General features: G+C 42.5%; 1 protein-coding gene across 1 annotated transcript in view; it reads left to right on the forward strand.

The window, feature by feature from the left end:
* CHRNB4 (cholinergic receptor nicotinic beta 4 subunit) overlaps positions 1 to 26,246 on the forward strand; it is a 78,993-nt gene that overhangs the window by 36,663 nt on the left and 16,084 nt on the right. The window contains exons 3-5 of the mRNA XM_073619214.1: positions 15,951 to 15,995; positions 16,505 to 16,614; positions 22,485 to 23,439. Of these exons, the coding sequence (XP_073475315.1) occupies positions 15,951 to 15,995; positions 16,505 to 16,614; positions 22,485 to 23,439 (1,110 nt within the window). The remainder of the gene's footprint in view (positions 1 to 15,950; positions 15,996 to 16,504; positions 16,615 to 22,484; positions 23,440 to 26,246) is intronic.

The following is a 26,246-nucleotide window of genomic DNA, read 5'->3' on the forward strand; positions in this document are numbered from 1 at the left end:
GCTGGGGTTAGGCTTTAATTTGTTAATGTAATTGTAATCTAAATGTACTAGTCCATCTACTTTCTCCTCAGGTTAGCAATGCAGCTGTTCAAGGGTGGCTTTACTGCTCCTCCATAGATTGAGCTGAGGAGTGGGTGTAACCCTCCAAAGACAGAAAGTGTATTACTGGCCAGATCACCAGATAACAACAAAGGAAAAAAGCCTGAAAAAGTATAGAAAAGGAATGCAGCCACCAGATTTAAGGATTAGCAAGCTGCAATATATGACATTTTTGTTTATGTTCTTAGATCCACTTGAATTTCTTCATAGTGCTTATAGATACAGAGATAAATGAGGACTTGTTTTTGTGATTTTACTGCTTCTTCTGAATAAATAAATGCTTTAATATCTGTAATCTAGGGACAGTTTTATGCTGTTCACCAAGACCCAGTAAAACACCAAAGAAGCAGGATTTATAATTAAAAAGGTCCAAAATGTTTTTATTTGTAAAAGATAAAAGAGAAAAAATTGTAGTGCAGAATTAAAACAATACAATTGATGCGGTTACAGTAAATACATAATCATTACAAAATAAATGGTTAGGCCCTGTGCCCCTTGTGGGGAGTTTGAGTTGGGCCCACTACTCCCGATCCTCTTGGACTTCTGGTGTCTCATGGCGGCAACTTTCCTTGTTTTTAAATAATGCAGCTATTTAGGATATGAATATACAGTATCTCACAAAAGTGAGTACACCCCTCACATGTTTGTAAATCTTTTATTATATCTTTTCATGTGACAACACTGAAGAAATTACACTTTGCTACAATGTAAAGTAGTGAGTGTACAGCTTGTATAACAGTGTAAATTTGCTGTCCCCTCAAAATAACTCAACACACAGCCATTAATGTCTAAACCGCTGGCAACAAAAGTGAGTACACCCCTAAGTGAGAATGTACAAATTAGGCCACCATTATTTTCCAGCACTGCCTTAACCCTCTTGGGCATCGAGTTCACCAGAGCTTCACAGGTTGCCACTGGAGTCCTCTTCTGCTTATCCATGACGACATTACGGAGCTGGTGGATGTTAAAGACCTTACGCTCCTCCATCTTTTGTTTGAGGATGCCCCACAGATGCTCAATAGTATTTAGGTCTGGAGACATGCTTGGCCAGACCATCACCTTTACGCTCAGCTTCTTTAGCAAGGCAGTTGTCGTCTTGGAGGTGTGTTTGGGGTCGGTATCATGTTGGAATACTGCCCTGCGGCCCAGTCTCTGAAGGGAGGGGATCATGCTCTGCTTTCTGCTTCAGTATGTCACAGTACATGTTGGTATTCATGGTTCCCCCAATCAACTGTAGCTCCCCAGTGTCGGCAGCACTCATACAGCCCCAGACTATGACACTCCCACCACCATGCTTGAGTGTAGGCAAGACACACTTGTCTTTGTACACCTCACCTGGTTGCCGCCACACACGCTTGACACCTACTGAACCAAATAAGTTTATCTTGGTCTCATCAGACCACAGGACATGGTTCCAGTAATCCATGTCCTTATTCTGCTTGTCTTCAGCAAACTGTTTGCGGGCTTTCTTGGGCATCATCTTTAGAAGAGGCTTCCTTCTGGGATGACAGGAATGCAGACCAATTCTATGCAGTGTGCGGCGTATGGTCTGAGCACTGACAGGACCCCCCATCCCTTCAACCTCTGCAGCAATGCTGGCCGCACTCATACGTCTATTTCCCAAAGACAACCTCTGGAAATGACGCTGAGCATGTGCATTCAACTTCTTTGGTCGACCATGGCGAGGCCTGTTCTGAGTGGAACCTGTCCTGTTAAACTGCTGTATGTTCTTGGCAACTGTGCTGCAGCTCAGTTTCAGGGTCTTGGCAATCTTCTTATAGCCTAGGCCAGGGGTAGGCAACCTTTTGAGCACAGTGTGCCGAAAAATGTTTTCAAAGAAATTGAGAGTGCCGATTTAATACCAAAAAAAGTCAGCTTCACACTCTTAATCACGAAAACCACTGTACCTCCTACTCATCTGCCCCACCACTGTACCCCCTTGCTCTACTGTCCCACCACTGTAACCCCCCTGCTCATCTGCTCCACCGCTGTATTCCCATGCTCTTCTGTCTCACTACTGAATCATCTTCTCATCTGTCCTAACACCGAACCCATCTGCTCATCTGCCACACCACTGTAACCCGCTTTCTCCTCTGCCCAACCAATGCACCTCCTGCACATCTGTTTCACCTCTGTACCCCCCTGTTCTTCTGCCCCACCTCTGTTCTCCCTGCTCTCCTGCTCCACCACTGTAACCCCTGCTCATCTGCCACACCAATACACCTCCTTTCACATCTGACCGACTGCTCTACCCCCTGCTTTTCTGCCCCAACACTGAAGCCCCCTGCTCATCTGGCCCAACACTGAACCCCCCTGCTTATCTGTCCCAACACTGTACCCCCCCTACTAATCTGCCCCTCTGCTAAACCCCCTTCTCATCTCTTCCACCACTGTACCTCCCTGCACATCTGCCTCACCGCTGTAACCTCCTGCTCTTCTGTTCCACCTCTGAACCCCTCCTGTTCATTTTCTTCACTGCTTTACCTCCCTGCACATCTGCCCCACCGCTGTACCCTCCTGCTCTTCTGTTCCACCTCTGAACCCCTCCTATTTTTCCCCACCGCTGTACCCTCCTGCTCATCTGCTCCACCGCTGTACCCTCTTGATATGATATGCGTGATATGCAGAGTGGTGAAAGGAAGCAGAGATGAGAAGGAAGTGTCACCAGCACACCAGGATCTACAAAATTGGGTCTAAATCTTTAATCACATAGTATCAAAATAAATAAATAGAAGCAACGTTTTGGAGCCATGCAGGACCCCTTCATCAGGTGCACTTCATTTGACAGTCACATGCCTAATGAAGGGGTCCTGCGTGGCTCCGAAACGTTGCTTCTATTTATTTTTTTGATACTATGTGATTAAAGTTTTGGACCCAATTTTGGAGATCCTGGTGGGCTGGTGAGACTTCCTTCTCATGATTGCAGTCGGTTCCAGCCGTTGGTCATTTCAGCACCCAATCTAAGATACAGCCATTTGTGCAGGAACGTGTGCGTTGGGAGTATTGCATTGGAGGAAGCAGAGATGAGACACATCTACCTGTCCTGGCACACTCATCCTGCTGATTTACCTCTCACATCCAGCCCAAGTGTTTGTATGTGAAGTCACATACAAGCATCTGGAATAGGTGTGCAATGATGAGCTCAGGGAAATTTTCTGAAAGCAGTAGGCCTGTGTGCAGGATCATAAGTTGGGCCCCCGCAGCTGAGAAAAAGTGGTTGGGTGTGATTTTCATTGCCCTGAATACTGGCTGTGGCTTAAAGGGACACAAAGGTTCAGGAATAATTTTAACAAAGTTCCCAGAAGCTCAACAGTAATTCCACAAACTGTCACATGATTGTGGTTTTCTCAATCACAGTGAAATCCCTTCTTTCTGAGATTGGTAGTGGTAACCAGCCAACCGAGTCTTCTTCCTCCAGATGGTGAACGGGGCTAGCAGGACTGTGATTGGCTTTAGCAGTGGCCAAGACAGTCATCCTCCTCCTGAAAACAGGGACCGCCCCCCCTTCCCAGCAGAACTGCACCCAATCTCTTCCCCATCACAAAAGCTGATGATCGCAGCTACAGCAAAGTTTCCCATCTTTTACAATGTGTGGGGGCACAGTGCCTCCCCCTCAGTGCAGGTGCGGCGTGGGGAACTCTGAAATTGGAATGCATTAGTGTCTCACTGACACTTCCCTGCACTGCTTTTCTGATGAGGAGGGAGTCGAGTGACGGCAAAAAAAGGCTTTGGGTGCCGCTTGCGCGGGGGTTGCATACCCCTGGCCTAGGCCATATTTATGTAGAGCAACAAATTTACATTGTAGCAAAGTGTCATTTCTTCAGTGTTGTCACATGAAAAGATATAATAAAATATTTACAAAAATGTGAGGGGTGTATCCATATGATACTATTCTGTAATTATAACCACCTACCCCTGAAGAAGAGGAACTACGTAATCTCTCGAAACACGTTGGGTACTAATCTTATCTTGGTTGTACCATTGACAGAGAACTGTGGCTATTCATTTTGTAATCATTATGTATTTACTATAACCACATCAATTGTATCGTTTTAAATCTGCACCACAATTTTTTGTTTTTTAATATTTTTAATAATATTTACAAATAAAAAATGTTTTTGACCTTTTTAATGATAAATCCTACTTCTTTGGAATTTATGCCCTAAAAATTCCCACTAGAGGGTTTTTCTGTAGATTGGTTAACTGTCTCCTAGTCCCTTTCACAGCAATCAACACATCAAAGTCCCAGCAAAAGGAAGAATTCTAGAAAGCAACCAAAGCCTCCCATTGATATATAATAGATGTAACGAGCCCCTTGCTCGCTCGGTTCCACTCTCCCGACACTCCTCTGCAGCTATTGAATCAGATTGCAACGTCTGATGGTTCGGTCATCCGATGCTCCGGGACTAGAACTACAGCTCTGTGCCATTCTAGTCCAGTTGTGATAGCTCAGAACAAACACCAGGCAGGCTGTATGTAAGTTCAAACAGGAATCTCTCTTTATTGCAAAATACAGGCTTTTATACACTCAAAGTGGAGGTGCAGAACTCCTGCTCATATTACTCTAACAATACAGCTGTAACCTAATTAACCTAACTAACATGAGCTAATTAACTAATCCCTTTAGACAGCCTAGATGACTCAGATATGACCGTTAGGCCAGACTGGCCGTCTTAAAGTTCAGAAAATCCAATCAACATTATCACAATCAACATAGACTCTTCTTCACACAATAGCAGAGTTAATTAACACAAATAACAATGGGGATCTAATGACTCTTAGATCCCATAGTAGACTTATTTACAATACACATTTTAGCAGACAATAGACAGACAGGTGTTGGAATTTACATCAGCATCTCCTAACAGTATCTGTCCCAGCATTATGAATCAGCCACTATTCCAATATGGCAAATCCAGGGTCCCCAGAGTCTGTGTGTCCTGGGGGACCGGGACCCGAATCCACAGTAATACCACCTCAAGGGTCCCCAGGCATACAGCTCACAAAGAGCACCGTTCCCCCAAATGCAAGGGCCCCCGATCGATCGGCAAGAGGCTAGCATACAGTCCCCTCCAAAAGTCTCTCTCCCGGCTAGGTCTGTCACATTTCTCCCCTTTTGGCAGGAGACTAACACAGGAGGAGACCCCAGACGTGTTGACTCCGAAGTTAGTCAGTAGTTCCAGTCCTCTAATGCCTGTACCCACACAGTACCCCAAACAAATTGTTCCAAACAAAGCATTACTCACCCAGCCAACCTCTGCCTCTCTCAGAGAACATATCTGCCGCTGCGGAGAGGCCTGGACTGGCCCTTCTCCCTGGAGTCCTTTCTGCCGCTGGAGAGAAGACAGGGTGTCTGGGCTCACTCCGTCATGCTGTTGGGGATCTGGGCCAACTGCCCGGCATCCCTGGGGTATACAGGTGGAGACTGAAGTCCCATCCACCTTCACAGGACATCCATGCTCTGTTAGTTGAGGGCAAAGTCCAGCAGTACTCAGCCCTGTTGCCAGCCCTTCTGCTGGAAACCCCACACCATCTGCTCCGGCTAACTGTTGGGGAGGGACGACGAACACCTCCTCTCCCTTCTCCCCCTGTATCCTGATCTGCTGCTAGGAAGTGACCACCTCCTTCTCACCCTGAGCCTCCGGAACCACCGCAGGTGTAGGGCAGAGATCTTGGACCCTCTGTCCGGCTGCCAGCACTTCAGCTGGGGAAGTTCCTTGTAACTTCACAGATATTTCTGTTGGTGCTGGGCAGAGCATAGTGAAGTTTGGCCCTAATAACAGCTCCTCTTCTGCTGGAGGCTCACCAGGTTGTTCTTCCTCAGCAGAAAAGTCTATCAAATCCCCTGTCTCTGCAACTGGTGTCTGGAGATAAAGGTTCACCATCTCATCTCCGTGGAACCCAGAAGATGCTATCAGTGCTGGGCAGAGGTTAGCCGAGCTCTGCCCTGTTGTCAGCACTTCAGGTTTGGGGACGGCAATCTTCAGATTTTCCACTGCCGATTCTCTGGCATTCTGCTGGACAGGCACATTCCTCCATCCAAGATCATCCAATGCAGAAACAGGTTCATCAAGGTCAGTCAGCACTTGCTGCATCCGCCATAAGACCTCCGCCTCCATAGCTGTGGGGGCAGGTTGGCAAAGCACACCATTACTCTGCCACATTGTCAACTCTTCAGCCAGGATTTCAGGGTTGTCAACTGGTATTTCATGATAGTCCCAGGCAAAGGGAGCACCACCCTGCTGCTGAGCAGAGTCTAACAGCTGTTTGTAGGCGATCTCCAACTCCCATTCCTGAACGGCCAGAAACTCCAAATCTTCCAGTGCCCAGTGCACTTCTGAGACATTCAGTCTCCGCTCTCTGTGCTCCATTATTTCCTCCAAACGCCACTCCCGATCACTTCCAAAGTCAGGGTCCCTGGACAGCCTCCAGTATAACAATCCCAGGACATCGTAGTCAAAGCCTTCCGTGGGGCTGTCATCCGCTGTCCATGGGCACACTTGGGCTACATACCACTAGAGGGCTCTGTAGCTCTCGTCCAACCGCATTTCTGTCCGGATCAGCCTGCTTAACTTGGCTGTCCACTCCTGGTTCGGCTGTTCCCCCAAAAACAGCATTCGCACTTCATACTGCGACCAGTACCTCACATGGATGGAGGGGAGAACTTTTCCCTGGTGTCGCTGCTCACAGGCTAGCGCTTCCTTCCAGAGTTCACAGCGGATAGAATCAAACCATCCTAGCAGGACCTGCTCTGATACTGGTCCTCTGTGCTGTATCTCCTCTCGCAACCTCCTTCTGAATTCCTCATCCATGGTGGCTGGTATTTCTCCTCTCCTGCTATCCTGCTACCTTGGATCCAGGTGATGGTTTGGATGTGTTCACAGCAAGGAAGCACGATCCCACCATTCCCTCCACAGCTCTCAAGTAAGTCTTTCAGCGTGGCTCTCCTGCAGGCTGGTTTGGAGTGTCCCAGTAACTGGAGAGCAAATCCCACGGCTGCCAACCAATGTAACGAGCCCCTTGCTCGCTCGGTTCCACTCTCCCGACACTCCTCTGCAGCTATTGAATCAGATTGCAACGTCTGACGGTTCGGTCATCCGAACTACAGAACTGTGCCATTCTAGTCTATTTGTGATAGCTCAGAACAAACACCAGGCAGGCTGTATGTAAGTTCAAACAGGAATCTCTCTTTATTGCAAAATACAGGCTTTTATACACTCAAAGTGGAGGTGCAGACCTCCTGCTCATATCACTCTAACAATACAGCTGTAACCTAATTAACCTAATTAACATGAGCTAATTAACTAATCCCTTTAGACAGCCTAGATGACTTAGACATGACCGTTAGGCCAGACTGGCCGTCTTGTAGTTCAGAAAATCCAACCAACATTATCACAATCAACATAGACTCTTCTTCACACAATAGCAGAGTTAATTAACACAAATAACAATGGGGATCCAATGACTCTTAGATCCCATAGTAGACTTATTTACAATACACATTTTAGCAGACAATAGACAGACAGGTGTTGGAATTTACATCAGCATCTCCTAACAGTATCTGTCCCAGCATTATGAATCAGCCACTATTCCAATATGGCAAATCCAGGGTTCCCAGAGTCTGTGTGTCCTGGGGGACCAGGACCCGAATCCACAGTAATACCACCTAAAGGGTCCCCAGGCATACAGCTCACAAAGAGCACCGTTCCCCCAAATGCAAGGGCCCCTGATCGATCGGCAAGAGGCTAGCATACAGTCCCCTCCAAAAGTCTCTCTCCCGGCTAGGTCTGTCACAATAGACTTCACTGGATCACACTGACCCGAGCGTAGTACCCACGATAAAGGAACTACTATAGGCAAAAGCAAGGAAAAGAGGTTGAAGTGTAATTTAAATTATCTTCCACTTATCCGTGAATAGTTATTATCTACACATCATGAAAAAGGCACTCTTACTAGTCTTACTACACTTTTGAAAGTATGGCACCCTGTACTGTTGGGAGAGCACTGTATGAAGACCTTGTGTCCTTGAAAAGCATTGCTATTATATTATTTAAATGGTAGTTTTCTGGGAACAGACCTGACCTGATGTTATAATTCAGTTGTGAGTTAACCTGGTTATGTTGGCTTCTAGTAAATGCTCCTCTCTGTAACAGATCATATCTGTTTACTGTCATGTTTTCTGCTTTGCTGTTCTTTGTTGGCTGTCACTGATTGTTACATTCTTGGCTTTACAAGTGACAGAAATCATTTGGTAACTACATGAAGAATGCTTAAAATAGAGTTTCTGTGTCACTGAGACAAAACCCCTGCAGCTTTCTTATACAAAGTAACGGTTTCTGACATTTTCACCCAATGGGATGAAATGATCTGAAGGGTGGGTTGAAATGTAAAGATTGACTTTCTGAAAACTTACCTTTGTATGTCATCTACCCCCAAAAAATCAGTAAATGGACTTCACATTCTTGTATTTATTATGAGAGAATATTTCCATTAAAAGAGAACTCTGCCTCCAGCAGGATATTTTTTTAAAGTAGTGCCAATACCTTTACCTCCATTACTTGCAATAGAAGAAAACTAATGTGTATCCAAGTGCCATCCCTAAAACAGATGTATGGCCAAAGCTTTTTAGCCTTATGTCTCTTCTGGGTCATAGGAGTGCACTTACTTAGGCTCTCCTGTGATCCAGAATCATTCACTTATACAGTGCCTTGAAAAAGTATTCATTATCCTTGAAATGTTCCACATTTTGTCATGTTACAACCAAAAACTTAAATGGATCTTATTTGAGATTTTATGTGATAGACCAAAACCAACTGGCACATAATTATAAAGTGGAAGAAAAATGATAAATGGTTTTCAAATTTTTTTTTACAAATAAGTATCTGAAAAGAGTGGTATGCATTTGTATTCAGCCCCCTTAAATGAATACTTTGTAGAACCACCTTTCACTGCAATTACAGCTGCAAGTCTTTTTGGACATTTCTCTGCCAGCTTTGCACATCTGGAAAGTGACATTTTTGCCCATTCTTTTTTGCAAAATAGCTCAAGCTCTGTCAAATTGGATGGAGAGCGTATAAACAGCAATTTTCAAGTCTTGCCACAGATTCTCAATTGGACTTTAACTGGCCATTCTAACACATGAATATGCTTTGATCTAAACCATTCCATTGTAGATCTTGCTGTATGTTTAGGGTTGTTGTCCTGCTGGAAGGTGCTCCTCCGCCCCAGTCACAAGTTTTTGCAGACTTTAACAGGTTTTCTTCTAAGATTGCCCTGTATTTGTCTCCATCCATCTTCCCATCAACTTTGACCAGATTCCCTGTCCCTGTTGAAGAAAAGCATCCCCACAACATGATGCTGCCACCACCATGTTTCACGGTGAGGATTTCGGTTCAGGGTGATGTGCAGTGTTAGTTTTCCGCCACACATAGCATTTTGCTTTTAGGCCAAAAAGTTCAATTTTGGTCTCCTCTGACCAGAGCACCTTCTTCCACATGTTTGTGTGTCCCCCAAATGGCTTCCTGCAAACTGCAAACAGGACTTCTTAGGGATTTCTTTCAACAATGGCTTTCTTCTTGCCACTCTTCCATAAAGGCCAGATTTGTGGCATGCACAACTAATAGTTGTCCTGTGGGCAGATTCTCCCATCTGAGCTGTGGATCTCTGCAGCTCCTCCAGAGTTACCATGGGCCTCTTGGCTGCTTCTCTGATTAATGCTTTCCTTGCCTGGCCTGTCAGTTTAGGCGGACAGCCATGCTTGGTAGGTTTCCAGTTGTGCCATACTCTGTCCGTTGTCCAATGATGGATTGAACAATGAGATGTTCAAAGTCTGGGATTTTTTTTATTACCTAACCCTGCTTTAAACTTCTCCACAACTTCATCCCTGACCTGTCTGGTGTGTTCCTTGGCCTTCATGATGCTGTTTGTTCACGAAGGTTCTCTAACAAACCTCTGAGGGCTTCACAAAACAGCTGTATTTATACTGAGATTAAATTACACGCAGGTGGACTCTATTTACTAATTAGGTGACTTCTGAAGGCAATTGGTTCCACTAGATTTTAGTTAGGGGTATCAGAGTAAAGGGGGTTGAATACAAATGCATGCCACACTTTTCAGATATGTATTTGTAAAAAATTTTGAAAAGCGTTTATCATTTTCCTTCCACTTCACAATCATGTGCCACTTTGTGTTGGTCAATCACATAAAATCCCAATAAAATCCATTTACGTTTTTGGTTGTAACATGACAAAATGTGGAAAATTTCAAGGGGTATTAATACTTTTTCAAGGCACTGTAGTTCTGTCTGATATCTGCCAATTAGACAGGGAGGAGAGATCTCACCAATAGGCAGGCAGACAATAAAACGTTTCTGACCCAAAACTAAAAAAAATAAATTATCTGTAGATGGGCTTTAAAGCTGAAGTTTAGCTAAAAAAAAATCCCTACAGCTTTAGTCAATCCACTTACCTGTAATGAAGAATGTCCCAGGTTGTGAAGGCAGCTGGATCGTGGATAAATCTCCATTGCGGGAATGCCGGTCCTCTTCCTGTCTTTGAACTTCTGGTGCTGCAATGGTTAACAGCTTCAGGTCTTCAGACAGAACAGCAGTAAAGATGGGGGCATACCCCCTTCTGCCTCCTCCTCCATTGAGAAAAGTTCTTTCATTGATTGCTCTACTTGTAGCATGATCTGTGAATGGGTGAGAATCTGATCAGTCACAGGATTATCTATAAACAGTGTAATCAACAAAAGAACTTTTGTCAGTGGAGGTGGAGAAAGAAGGGGGCGTGCTCCCGTCAAACCACGTTTACTGCTGTTCTGTCTGAAGACCCTAAGCTTTTAATCATTGCAATGCCAGAGGTTCAGAACAGGAAGAGGACAGGAATCCCTGCAGTGAAGATTTTTTCTTGTCAAATTTTTGTTTTAAGTTTTGACAAAATATACAATCAAGTTCATTTGCAGCAACAAAGAAGTAACATATTGAAATACAATTGTGGAGGTAGCTCCAAAATACAATGTAAAATAATATATATAGCATAATCTGATCATAGGTATAGTGACTGAGAAAATGAGTTCTTGGTAATGCAGTGAAGATTTCTTTAGGATCCAACTGCCTGCACAATGTAGAATATACTTCATTACAGGTAAATGATGTGACTAAAGCTGGTAAAAGGTAAAAAAAGAACAAAAAAGAAAAAGAGTCTCCTATACGTATAACAATTAGTGTTGTCAAAAGTTGTACAGATTGTTAAATCAGGTTAAGGAGTCTCCAAACAAGTCATTCAGATGAGATAGTAGACCCAGATCTTTGTAAAATATAAGTAGGTAGGTGCTTTATTCGTACACTGCATTCAGCTGATATACCAGGCCGAATGAAGAAGGAAGTGTCTCTGACTTAAAAACATCAAGTTTAACAATATATACTTTAGGAATATGCATAAGCACTAGACGTGTTATAGGTGTGATCGTATAGTTTAGTCCAGCATTCATATCTTAGTAGCAAGGGAACAGTTAAATGGGTAGTTACATCATGTGACTGATAGAAAGCGAACGAAAACATGGGCGCCGCCATGACGGTACTGGATCAGACCAGCTAGGTAAGACTGTCCATTTCTCGGAGCAATAAGGGAGTAAACTGCTGCTTCTTATCTGGCGAAGGTCATCATAGACTGAAAACCCTGTGTCTAAGAAGAAGCAAGAAAGTGTATTACAAATTTTTAAAGTGATAGTCATATATATATATATATATATATATATATATATATATATATATATATATAAACGCAGCATTATCAGACCCCTATAATTCTACTCAGATACATAATCTGCACAATCAGCAAACTTTCTATAGGAGGACATCCTATGAATCCATTTATTGAAGTAGGTCCTGGATTACTGCACGACTCTCAAACACAGATTACAGTATACGGACTCCATTACAGGATATATGCATTAGGTTACCATTGCATTGTTACTACCATAATTATATCCACTGATTTATGTTCCCACTAATAAGAGAGCAGAAAGAGCCCACTGTTAGTATAATGTAGAGATTTACAAGGTAGTTGGGGAAATGTGCACTTCATAAAAACAGTGACGTGCTTTCAAATGTAATTATGAGGTCTATTTGATTCTGTGTGCATTACAGTCATTATTGAATTAAGGCACGTAATGTTCTCTAGCTCTGGCTACATGCAGCTGTGTAACTCTAAATCAGAATATTTTTGTATTACTGGTTTCTGTATAAGTGATGTGGATATCATACCCAAATGTAAGAGACCTTTGAGGGGAGTAGAAATTTTTTTTTTTTTGGAACATTTGTAATAGCATATTAAAATGATTTTAAACCTTTGGAAAACCCTTTCTGAGAAATGTGTGAAAATTAGAAATTTACAGAAAATAAGTGCGAAACGTGATTATAAAGGGTTGATTTACTGTTTACTTTGCATTGGAATTTTCCCTTAGCTAAGTGAATGAGGTAAAGCTCCACTGACTCCATTCAAATCACATGAAAGCAAAAATACTGTTTATGTTATTTTCTTTGCACATGATTTAAAAATTCAAAAGTGAATTTTCACCACCTTCACTAAGCTAAGAGAAGAATTTCTTGCAAAGTGAACAGCCTTGCTTTACATTAGTAAAACAATCTCTAAATGTGCTGGTGACATAGGTGTGCGCAGCCTATTTCATTAGGTTGTGCACCCCAAAGCTCAAACACATATGCGTGTGTGTATATATACTGACGGTGTCAGTAAAAAGCAATGGACAGTGTCAGTAGGGCAGAGATTGGTGTCAGTAAGGCAGTGGCTGGTGTCAGTAATTTTATTTTCATTATTTTATTTTTTTTATTTTTTACAATTTTATTTCTTTTATCATTTTTTATTTTTTTCTTAGGAGCTCCATTATGGGTCTTTGGTGAAATATCAGGGGTCTAAACAGTGGGAATCTGCACCACACGGGGTGATTAGGGTGTGCCCAGGCACACCTGGCACACCCTATGCGCACGCCTATGGCTGGTAAGGATTTATCAAGAAACAGAATGAGATGCCAATCTATCATGAATCCAGCTACCCCTTATTTACCATGACTGTGCCTGTAAATCTGGCCATATACGTATAGATTTGTAACAGAATACTTCATCCAAATTGTTAGTCCCCGCTCCCTGCCAGACACATTCAGCTGGCAGAATACCTAAAGAGTCCCTGCATCACATTGGATGCAGACCATAGGTGTGTACCTCAAAGCTCAAACACACATTCCTTTCTATGCAGCTTCAGCTGCACTGTACAGTGAATGAATGGGAAGTGCCCTGTGCTGAGCGGCTTCCTGTTCATTCACAAAACAAAGCATGGTGAATACAGTTTACTATGCTTCAGTTATGAAAACACTGTGAGTGAGTGTGTTCATTTAGAATAGGAAGGCTCTGGTAAATGACATATTTACCAGCCCCTCACCCCACTTCCCATCATAAAACATCCCCCCGCAGCAGCTGGGAGTAGAGAAGGGAAGCCAGCAGCACTGAGGCGGGGGGGGGGGGCAACACGGAGGAAGCCGGGGAGTAGGGGGAATTGGCACTGCATGTAATGATCAGGGTGTGCCAGGCAGATTTATTATAGACAGCTTATAGTGACAGCTCTGCAACTGTGTGTGGTTTATGTAGCATCATACTTGTGACTGGTATCAGTTTAAAGCCTCATTCACATGGGAGTACCTTTCTTGTTCGCCTATGCGAAGGGCCGCCTTTGCCCGCACAGGTGTTTTGTGCTTTCGCACACAGGCATGTCTATTCATGTCTATTGGGATAAATAGGCTGCACGGATACATCTGCTGTTCCCAGTTTAACAGCTGTGAGGATGCGGATGCGTGTCCCTGAAGCACACGGTTTGCATTTGAGGACATGCTCCTGCCCAAACTGGGAGCAGCAGCTGTTTCTGTGCAGCCACTGTGTACCAAACAGACATGAATGCGACTGGTGTACACAGTTGTATGGGACACCTATGCATACCTCCCAACTTTTTGAAATGGGAATGAGGGACATCTATCACCAAAAGTATGCAGGCATAGGACACACCCCTTGCCACGCCCCCTTAAAGGAAAATTGTGCAAAAAAACAAGATTTGTTAAACCCACAAGTGCTTTTTTTTACCACTACTATTCCTTTCTATTGGCTTTTGGAATTTACAAATGCAGCAATTTAGAAATCAGATGAAAGGTTTAGCGCTGGAAAACACTTTTTGATAGATACAAAGTGCATTTTATATACAACTATATAGATCAGACCAAAATGAGGGACAAATGAGGAGGAATGAGGGACAGAGGGACATTGCTCCAAATCAGGGACAGTCCCTCAAAATCAGGGACAGTTGGGAGCTATGCCTATGCATCTCACGTAGGCAAAGATGGCCCTTTGCACGGGTGTGCGGGTAGGTACACCTATATGAGTCCTATAGGGGCAATGTTTTATATTGGAACCACACACTGAACAGGACATAAGCACAGCCAGAGGCATTTGGAGCTCTGGCTCACTGTAAAAGCCTGTGTACATCTAGGCTACATTCAAATGTGAGAGGTGTGGGGAATTTTTGTTGCATTTTAGGTATGTTTGTGATGCGTTAGCAGTCATTCTTCTTAATGGTGCTTTTTGTTGGAATCCATTCCAGAGATGCAGAAAGTAGCAACACACTAAAACATACCTCCCAACTTTTTGAGATGGGAATGAGGGACAAACCACACATGTGAGGTATTGCCACGTGCGTTAGAGCTTGTGCAACAATTCTAGCACTAGACCTCCTCTGTAGCTCTAAACTGGTAACCTGTAAACATTTTCAAAGCGTCACCTATAGAGATTTTTAAGTACCGAAGTTTGGCGCCATCCCATGAGTGTGCACAATTTTAAAGCGTGACATGTTAGGTATCTATTTACTCGGCGTAACATCATCTTTCACATTATACAAAAAAATTGGGCTAACTTTACTGTTTTGTTATTTTTTAATACATAAAACCTTTTTTTTCCAAAAAAAAGGCGTTTGAAAAATGATTGCGCAAATACCGTGCAAGATAAAAAGTTGCAATGACCCCCATTGTATTCCCTAGGGTGTCTGTTAAAAAAAACATATATAATGTTTGGGCGTTCTGAGTAATTTTCTAGCAAAAAAATGATGATTTTTACATGAAGGAGAGACGTGGCAGAATAGGCCCGGTATTAAAGTGGCTTCAGCTTCAACCCATGAATGTTACTTCCTCAATATAATGAGGACAGCTATACACTAATAATGTAATAAAACTGGGAACGAGTAGGGTCCTCTTTGCCTCTATGATTATTGGTAATTATGGCTATGCTTTTCACAGCTGACTATTGTACATTTAATGCAAATCAACTTTTAGTGCGCATTTCTAAATTTCTTTGCACTATTAAAGACGATTTACTAAAGCAGTGTAGGCAGTTCACTTAGTAAAGTGACCTTTCACTGTGCAAGAGAATATTCACATAGCCAGTGAATGAGGTAAAGTCATCCAATTTTGTGCAAGCAAAAAATCCTGTGTCCCCATTCAGTTGAATATGCAAGCAGTATTGTTGCTGTACACAACGGGAGGATCATTTTTGCCTGCAGCATGTGAACCCCACCCCTTGCTGTCATTGCAGCTTAAGGGGGAGTGGTTTGGGGGACTTTAAAAATGTGCCTTAGCTGCCTGTTTTTACTGCCCCCCAACCGCAAGTGTAACCAAGCCTTAGTAGTAAATCTACCCCACTGTTCTGGTAATTCAAATAAAGTACCGATTAACAAATATACAAGATGGAGCTGGTAATAACTGATGATGTATTTAGTTTGTATTTTTCTGCTTTTTTGTAGAATGAACGGGAACAAATTATGACAACTAATGTGTGGCTCAATCAGGCAAGTACAAATTTTTTTTCACATCGCACAGTATTTCTTTTTAGTTTTTTTAAGAATTCATTCATCGGTTAACTAGATTTTTAAAACGTGCTTATCCATTCTGCTTCTCACAAATTGTGGCTGTTTAAAGACATGGGGAAATTTTTCCTTTATTATAAATACATCTAAATTAAAAGCATTATGACAGGTGAACTTCAAATGTGACCGTGCATGAAAGAAACATAACATTTACAGTTTTTTGTTCTGAACATAGGAAATAGATATGTACAAAAACACAACATTCCTTTTTAACGTTTTTCAAATGTAAAAAAAGGAACTGATTGTGTCCAGGAAGTCCAGAAGGAACATGGCATGTTAGCGCTATTAATTGGGGCGCTAAGAAACAAAACTAAAAATTCAATGAAATGATTTAATTTTTTTAAGAATAATGAATAGATTATTTTTTAAACTGTTTAATACTCTTTAATCTCCATTTGAAAATAAAAAAAAGTTCTGTATCACATCTATAGGAGTGGGTGGACTACCGGCTGACCTGGAACCCAGCAGATTATGATGGCATAAGGAAACTTCGTATCCCCTCACGAAAGATTTGGCTACCCGACCTCGTACTCTATAATAAGTACACTTATTATACATTTATTATTATACATTTTATAAAATGCATCCAGTATGTATGATGATAAAGACCAATCTGCAATACTGTGTTTCTCCAAATGTTGGGACGCGTTTCATTTAGAAATCAATGACAATCTGTAACACTACAGCATCTTAACAGAATGCAGGTCACACCTTCCACATTACACAAGACACTAAACTGATCATGACCAGACCTTAAATCAATTTAGGTGTTTAGATTTTTTGTAGTAAAAGTTTATTAGGTAGCTTTTTTAGGTGGTGGGGTATAGTTTTTGGTATAAACTGTATACATAGTAGATGTACAATCCTTGTCTTAAAAAATCATTTAATATTGGAAACACCCAAGATACAGGATTTCTACAGTACTCTAGGTTTTTAAAGAGGGAGTAGAGCATAATTTGTTTCCTTGCAGATATTAAAGGGGAGTAAAACAATTTTAAGGAGCCCCTTGGGAGGTTTATGCAATTATGTGCTATTATGCACAGCATATTAGCACATTATAACAGACTTACCTCTCAAAATAAGCCCTCCAGCCAGTGGCGTATCATCCATGGGTGCAACGTGTGCACTGCACACGAGCCCCGAAGGAGGGGGGACCCACTGTACTCCGACAGACACTGCACTGATGAACAGAGGAAGAGCAATGATTTCAAGCACCACACTCTTTTTAAAGCTTCCAGTCTGTTATTCTAACTCAATCAGCATTACAGAGTGATTTCCAGCCATGTCCTTGTCAACACTGACGCCTGTGTTAACGAGAGAATCACTGACATGATGTCAGCTGGTCCCTTTGTGGCAAGGCTGAAATACAGTGAAAATCTTTTTTTTGGGGATTAAAGCGGAGTTTAGGCCACATAATTTTTTTTTCTGTCATCCCATCATAAAGTTTATATTTGTTTGCTAGTCGCTCTGAATTTTACATTTTTCTTTATACTTAGAATTAAGAAAATCCTCTTCTGGCCATTGCTATGATGATTGTGGGCATGTGAAGCCCAATCGCAACCACTTCCTGGATTTGCGATGGAAAGGTACATGCTGGGTAACCAGCATGCACCTCTCGATCTTGTGGATGCGCGATGCTTCGCCGGCCGTAGCGCCGATTGTTTAGAAAGTTACAACGGGCGGCTACGGAGGAAGGTCCCGCCCTATTGTTATGGCAACATAGATAATAATAATGTGATTTTTGCTCATAGTACTGCCAACTGACTCCTGGGAAATGATGACTCACATTTCCCAGGAGCACAGGCGAGGGAGGGAGGAAGTGATATGGAGCGCCGCGGACCCAGAAGTGGCAGATTAGGAGCCACTACATAGCAACAGGGCGTTTCTGGTGAGTAAAAAAAAATGTACCCCCCAAAATGTTTATTAATTCTATGAAAGGACAGTAAATATGTAAAAATGTTTTTTAGTGTGGAACTCCGCTTTAAGTTAATTTTCATTGCAAAGAGGAACTTTGCAATTAATTGCAATTCATCTGATCACTCTTCATAACATTGTGGAGTATATGCAAAATACCATCATAAAAATGGAGGCAGCAGACTTTGTCAAAATGAATATTTGCGTGAGCTGTACATCTGTGCTCACAAGGTTTAGGAGTGTGTCTATGGGAATATTTGACCATTCTTCCAAAAGCGCATTTATGAAGTCAAGCACTGATGTGCACAAGAAGGCCTGGCTCGCAGTCTCCGCTCTAATTCATCCCAAAGGTGTTCTATCAGGTTGAGGTTAGGACTCTGTGCAAGCCAGTCAAGTTCCTCCACCCAGAACTTGCTCATCCATATCTTTATGGACCTTGTTTGTGCACTGGTGTTCAGTCATGTTGGAACAGGAAGGGGCCACCCCCAAACAGTTCCAAAAAGTTGGGAGCATGAAATTGTCCAAAATGTCTTGGTATGGTGGGCCAAGCCCAACCCCTGAAAAACAACCCCACACCATAATCCCCCCTTCATCAAATGATTTGGACCAGTGCACAAAGCAAGGTCCATAAAGACATAGATGAGGGAGTTTGAGGTGTAGGAACTTGACTGGCCTGCACAGAGTCCTGACCTCAACCCGATAGAACACCTTTGGGATGAATTGGAGCGGAGACTGCGAGCCAGGCCTTCTTGTCCACATCATGCCTGACCTCACAAATGTGATTCTGGAAGAATGGTCAAACATTCCCATAGACACACCCCTAAACCTTGTGGACAGCCTTCCCAGAAGAATTGAAGCTGTTATAGCTGCAAAGGGTGGGCCAACTCAATATTGAACCCTACGGACTAAGACTGGGATGCCATTAAAGTTCATTTGTGCCTGTAAAGGCAGGCATCCCAATACTTTTTGGTAATATAGTGTATATCCTTCAATTGAGTAGCAGTTGAAAAATCTATGCAGCCCCAGCAGAGGAAAAAATAAATTATAAGGTCAGCGCTAGCAATCAATGTTCTTCGCACCACAGTCCACAAAATGTCCTTCTAGAGATTTTCAAATCCTTGTTGTCCAATAAAAAGCATGTATTCTACACCATCCTCTATATTCTTGGTTATAAAAGTACTCCAATCAACAAGATAATCAATCTCAGAAAGAAAAAAAAGGCTATATAGTGTAGTATGTCTGACTCAACATATACTGTACATAAACTCTATTCTTATATGGTGCTCATATCAAAACAAAGTGTCACACTGTCTTCATATTCCACACATAAGTATTTACCTTTACCCACCAAATGTCAAAAATCAGCCTTTCACATAACTCCAGTAAATTCTCTTCTTATAGTGTCTTGAGAAAGTATTCATACCCTTTGAAATTTTCCACATTTTGTCATGTTACAACCAAAAACGTAAATGTATTTTATTGGGATTTTATGTGATAGACCAACACAAAGTGGCACATAATTGTGAAGTGAATGAAAAATGATAAATGGTTTTAAATTTTATTTTACAAATAATTATCTGAAAAGTGTGGTGTGTATTTGTAATCCGGCCCCCGGAGTCAATACTTTGTAGAACCACCTTTCGCTGCAATTACAGCTACAAGTCTTTTTGGGGATGTCTCTACCAGCTTTGCACTTCTAGAGCATGACATTTTTTGCCCATTCTTCTTTGCAAAATAGTTTAAGCTTTGTCAGACTGGACGGAGAGCGTCTGTGAACAGATTCTCAATGGGATTTAGGTCTGGTCTTTGACTGGTCCATTCTAACACATGAATATGCTTTGATCTAAAGTTCAATTGTAGCTCTGGCTGTATGTTTAGGGTCGTTGTCCTGTTGGAAGGTGAACCTCCGCCCAGGGCCGATCCTAGGGTCAGACGCCTGGCTGCAGAAATATTTCTGGCGCCCCCACGTGGGCGTGGTCATCTTACTAACTCCTCCCCTTTACAAATGTTTCTATGGCAACGAGTCAATGGCCCAACATCTGAGGATAATGCTCAACAGCTTATCACAGGCAATTCTAAACGTTTGAGTTTACAATTGCTTCAATAAGCCTAAACTGCCAACCACATCCTGCATTTTACCAGCATTAACTAATCACAGCTCTACTACTTAGCAATGTAGGGATTTGGAAACAAGAAATAAATAACTTGAATGCAGTAAAAGTCTGCAGATCCCATTGGCTCCGTCAATATTTCGAACAAGGAAAATGAAATAATCCTTTCAAAGGACGTGTTAGCACTTAAATCATCCCGACACCATGCTTGATATGGTGTCAGGATGATTTAATTCCATTATTTCTATTACTACATTATAATATATAATGAAATAGTTTAACTCACCATAATGCAGAATTGGTGGGAACCCTGAGCTTGTCACTTGCCACCAAATGCAGCTTGCCACCATCACCTGCCACCAAATGTAGCATGCCACCGTCGCCTGCCACCAGATGGAGCGTGTCACTTGCCACCATTGCCTTTCACTTGCCACCATTGCCTGCCATCAGATGCAGCATCAGTGTGTCACTTGCCACCATTGCCTGTCACTTGCCACCATTGCCTGTCACCAGATGCAGCCTGTCACTTGCCACCATTGCCTGCCACTTGCCATTATTGCATGTTACCAGATGCAGCCTGTCACTTGCCACCATTGCCTGTCACTTGCCACCATTGCCTGTCACCAGATGCAGCCTGTCACTTGCCACCATTGCCTGCCACAAGATACAGCGTGTTACTTGCCACTGCATGTCCCATGATCCTCTTTTCTCCTCCTTTTTGCTTGTTTTTTTCCCCTGGCCAAGGGGGAGGAAACATAGTGGCTGGCTGTCCTGGCAAGCTCCTCTTCCGAGAACAGCGGCATGAGGAGGAGAGGGAGGGGGGAAAGAAGAGCCCGCAGCTGCTCTCTCTCCACACAGAGACACAGTTGCTCCAATCTCCTATTCCGCTGCCCACTGATAGAAGGAGGGAGGGGGGATGGGCAGGAAACAGAGCCCCTCTTCTGACAGTGGCCCCTTGAGCGGGAGGGGGGGCAGCACAGTTTCTCCTCCTCTGACCCGCTTCTGCACAACTTTATCCCTGACCTGTCTGGTGTTCCTTTGCCTTCATGATGCTGTTTATTCACTAAGGTTTTCTAACAAACCTCTGAGGGCTTCACAGAACAGCTGTATTTATACTGAGGTTAAATTACACACAGGTGGACTCTATTTACTAATTAGATAACTTCTGAAGGCCATTGGTTCCACCAGATTTTAGTTATGGGTATCAGAGTAAAGGGGGCTGAATACAAATGCACGCCACACTTTTCAGATATTTTTTGGTAAAAAAATTTGAAAACCATTTATCATTTTTCTTCCACTTCACAATTATGTGCCACTTTGTGTTGGTCTATCACATAAAATCTCAATAAAATACATTTACATTTTTGGTTGTAACATGACAAAATGTGGAAAATTTCAAGGGGTATGAATACTTTTCCAAGGCACTGTATGTGCTTGTATCCTCACTGGAAAGGTCCTCCTCACTCTCCTCCCAATGGGTGTAATATGCTCCCAAAAAGGAACCGTAAAAAACTTTTTCAAAGAAACTATAATCTGTCCTACTCACATAAAATGCGTTTATAAACGTGTATGTCCCTGTGAACCCAGTCATAATTCCACGACTTGTATTGAGATCCACCACTCACTCCATGCACCTTACCAAATATCGAAAATTTTAATGCAGAATCAACCAATCTTCTGTGATGAATATTCCTTCCCCTCGATTCCAGGTATATGCATGAAAAAACCTCCGAAAACACAAATAGAATATATAGTGCGATAGTGCTTTAAACTATAATATGTGCAATGGTACCATATCCACTCACATTAGCATGCAAAACCATTTGCTTCCTTAAAATCACGGTGAATTGTGTTTACAAGCCCACTAATCACCATATAGTCACTCCATGAACCTTATCAAATGCTGTAATATAAGCACTTCTTTCCACAAAATCTTGCCAACAACAGTCCTTCAGGTCCTCCATTTCTTAATATCAGGAATCCCCATGCAAAGATATCAAAATGGGCCCATAGTGCAGCAATATCTCTTAAAATCAAACACTTGGGCACATAATAAAACAAATGCAGCCACCACATCTATGAATTGGTAAGCTGCACTATATTAAAATTTTTGTTTTTGGGTTTAATACCACTTTGAACTGAAGGATGTTTCCCTGGTTTGAAATAATTGTAAACTGCCTCCTTGTTATTTCCGAAAAACATCTTTTAAACAAACTGGTAAACACAGAGAGGGAATTTAATACAACCCTGATGAATTAATTCTATGTATCATATTTGTAATATTAATGCCTTGTGCCTGTGTATTATCCGTGTTATGAATTGTGGTCTGGCTCTCCTTTTGTGTTATCTATCATTTTCTCTGATATGTGTTATTCATTTTTGTCAGTGCTGACGGTACATACGAAGTTTCCCTGTTCACCAATGCAATCGTGCAAAACAATGGCAGCATCTATTGGCTGCCACCTGCCATTTACAAGAGCGCATGCAAGATAGAAGTCAAACATTTCCCTTTCGACCAACAGAACTGCACTTTGAAATTCCGTTCGTGGACTTATGATTACACAGAGATTGACCTCGTTCTTAGTTCGGCTTCGGCCAGTATGGATGACTTTACACCAAGTGGTGAATGGGATATCATAAAACTGCCAGGAAGGAGAACAGTCAACCCACTTGATCCAAAATATGTTGATGTAACTTATGATTTCATCATCAAAAGAAAGCCTCTCTTCTATACTATCAACTTGATCATACCTTGCATTCTTATTACTTCATTGGCAATACTTGTGTTTTATCTTCCATCAGACTGCGGACAAAAGATGACCTTGTGTATATCGGTGTTACTAGCTTTGACTGTATTTCTGCTTTTAATTTCTAAGATTGTTCCACCAACTTCCCTTGATGTCCCGCTTATTGGAAAGTACCTGATGTTCACCATGGTTCTGGTAACATTTTCTATTGTCACTAGTGTCTGCGTCCTTAATGTCCATCATAGGTCTCCTAGTACACACACAATGCCGGTTTGGGTAAAGAACTGTTTTCTGGAAAAACTCCCAATGTTCCTTTTCATGAGACGTCCAGAGAATAACACATGCAGTCAGAAACTCCGCAGTTACCAGAGGAACACCCAAGTGGAGTCATGTAGGAACTCTGGCTGCTTTGTAAATGCTGCTACTGCAAAGACATATGATCAGAGACTTAATGATCAACCTTCCAATGAGCAGCATAGAAACCAAGAATTCAGATACAGGCACTCAAAAAAGTTCTCTCCGCAAGTTCAAGAAGCAATGGAGGGTGTAAGCTTCATAGCCGACCACATGAAGAGTGATGATGAAGACCAAAGTGTAAGAGCCCTCTTTATTTGTGTGGAGCCAATCTTGCATTTGTACAATGTGCTTGTGTTGTAGCAAAGGACAGGATTTGATTTATGACAGCCCTATTATATGCCAGGATAGGCATACTAACCAGATTAAAGTGAACCTGTCAACCATTTTAAATTTTGAAAAGTAAATATTTAAGCAATAAAAGGTTCCACAGGTAGCATAATCAGATAAAATTGGTGGTAGAAGGCATCACATCCAGAATGCTAACTTCATATACTAACCAAAAGGAAACACTTTGAAGGCACCACACAAAGAGATTCAAATTTCTTTAAAAACATTCATCATTTATTTAAATGGCCATTAAATGTATTACTTTTGACAAAACACAAAACCCCATAGGAACACAGGGTCTTGTTATTGTGGTTTTTACATCAGCTAATTCACTTTATGGTTTATGTGGAGTGAAAAGGCTAATAACAAAACCACGTGTTCTTATGGGTTTTTGAGTTTTGTTCAAAGTAAACCATGGAGTGAAAACACTGATGTAAAACCACAATAACAAGACTCTGTGTTCTTACGGGTTTTTGTGATTTGTCATAAGTAAAATATATTGATGCCTATTTAAAGAAATTTGAACCTCTCTGTGTGATATCTTAAAAATTCATGTTTCCTCTTGATTAGTATATGATGTTATGTTCCGCAAATAGTCTACTGTTAGGTTTAATAATCAGAAAACCCTCTCCTGTACACCTCAGATTTCGTTTCTCTTTGTTACTAGAATCCTGACTTCCCTGAAATCTGGGTTAGAGTGACACTAAACTCTGTTTTTTTAAAAAAAAAGTATTCTATTCTAGTATGCATTCTTAAAGCATATGTGAACCCTTACCTTGTAAAACAATATATTTAATTTACAATAAAAATGCAAGGTAAAGTATTTGTGTGCATATACACATATACACAGGGGTGTAGCTAAGGGGGGGCCCAGTGCCCCGCCCTATGTAGCCTGTATGTGTTTGGAGGCTCGGAGCAGAGAGGGAGCGCTGGGAGTGCCTACCCTGTATATCTGACAGCTTGGCCATGGACCACTTAGAGCCCCGTCCCCTACCGCGGAAAGCCCCGGACCTCTGAGAGCGGGAGGTAAGCCGGCCAGGTAGGTCTTTCTGGCAATAGTCACACACTGCCTGTAGACATTAGTCTCGCTGTTATGCTATGTCATTCCCTATAGTCGCATCCTCAGTCTCTGGTCATTTCCTGTAGTCACAGCCGCAGTCTCTGGTTATCTCCTGTAAGCCATCTGCAGTCTCTGATTATCTGTGCATTTGGCTTGTGGCTGCGGCAAATTTGACATCAATGGGGAAGTTTAATGGCGGCATCGTGAAGCTAAGCATTGATGCCATGGCAATGTGTAGTCAACGATGCAGCTGCTATGTTCATTTAGAGGTATGGGGTCAAGGGGTGGTTCTGTTTAATCATCCCCTTTGAGTCCTCGTTCACATTGACTTTGAAATAATGCATCTACATCTGAAATCGCATGATTTCAAAGCTGCATGTGAGCGTGACTTCAGGTGCAACTTGGAAAATATCTGTGTGGCTTCATGTACAGATGTCTATGCAAGTCGCACCTGAAATCACCATAAGTAGTGCAGGAAGTACTTGTGTGACTTGTCATGTGATTTGACAGGTTAAATCGCACAAGTTGCTCCAAAGTGAACGGGGGCTTAGGCCATTCCTTTACCCAATCTGGTCATGCCCACTACTCTCTGCGGCATGCTCAACAGAATTTGTTTTTCAACCGTATCCCAAGAGGGCTTGTATTTTTTTTTCACACTGCTGTAATCTCTAGCAACCAATCATTGAGCGGTAATGATAAACAGTAATCTATCACTACCAATCAGTGAGCAGTAATGTGCAGTAACCTGTAGCAGCCAATCAGCAAGCAGAAATGATGCGCAGTAACCTCTAGCAACTAATCAGTGAGCCATAACGTGTGCTGTAACCTCTAGCAGCCAGTCAGCGAGCAGTAATGATACACTGTAACCTCTGGCAACCAATCACAATCGCTGCCTGATCTGCCGCAGTAAAACGATTTTGAAAATGTTTGCTCAGGGTCCATTTAATTCTAAAAGGGTCCTGGCTCTCGCTGCTCCGCCTTCGCACCTCGGTGACTCCAGGCTCCTTTATATGAGAACATGTCTTCTTGACTTGTCCAACCGCAGCCACCAGGACAGGAGGCGGCACTGAGCAGAGTGGGAGCTACTGGCACCTATCCTCTCACCGGTCCTCTCTATTTACATTGGTTCCGGCTCCTTGCAGTGCCGCTTCCCACCTTTGACTGTCGCTTGGGTGAGGAGCTGGACCCTCAAGGGTGTTGTTAGCCACCAGCCTGCCATGTGGATGTAGATGTGGACGATGTTCTGAAGTGCTGCTGCTGCTGTCCGTTGACCCAGTCTACCCCGGGTCACTAGGTGTGTCCCTCTTTCCCTTGTGTCCTTCTCAGTCAGGCTAGCTTAGAACTGCAGTGCTGCAGAATTTATTCCAATCGTTCTACTGGTATCTGAGATTGTGGCAACTGCTGGCAAAGTTGGTGATTGAGGCGCTGGATTGAGTCTTACATAATTGCTGTTGTGTTAGCCTGCTAGGCACATGTAGCGATTTGGGATCATGGGCAGAATATTGCTGTGATTCTGCCCGCCACCACACCCTGATTCCAAATCACACTGTAATGCTGGCAAAACACAGCCCATGTGTTTGTGGTCCATTCATTTTACTGCCACCAGAATGTGGTGTCTTTTTGCTGTGATTGTTGAGCGATTTATCACACAACAAGA

Source organism: Aquarana catesbeiana, linkage group LG03 (assembly GCF_042186555.1).
Source record: "Aquarana catesbeiana isolate 2022-GZ linkage group LG03, ASM4218655v1, whole genome shotgun sequence".
Classification (NCBI taxonomy): Eukaryota; Metazoa; Chordata; class Amphibia; order Anura; family Ranidae; genus Aquarana; species Aquarana catesbeiana.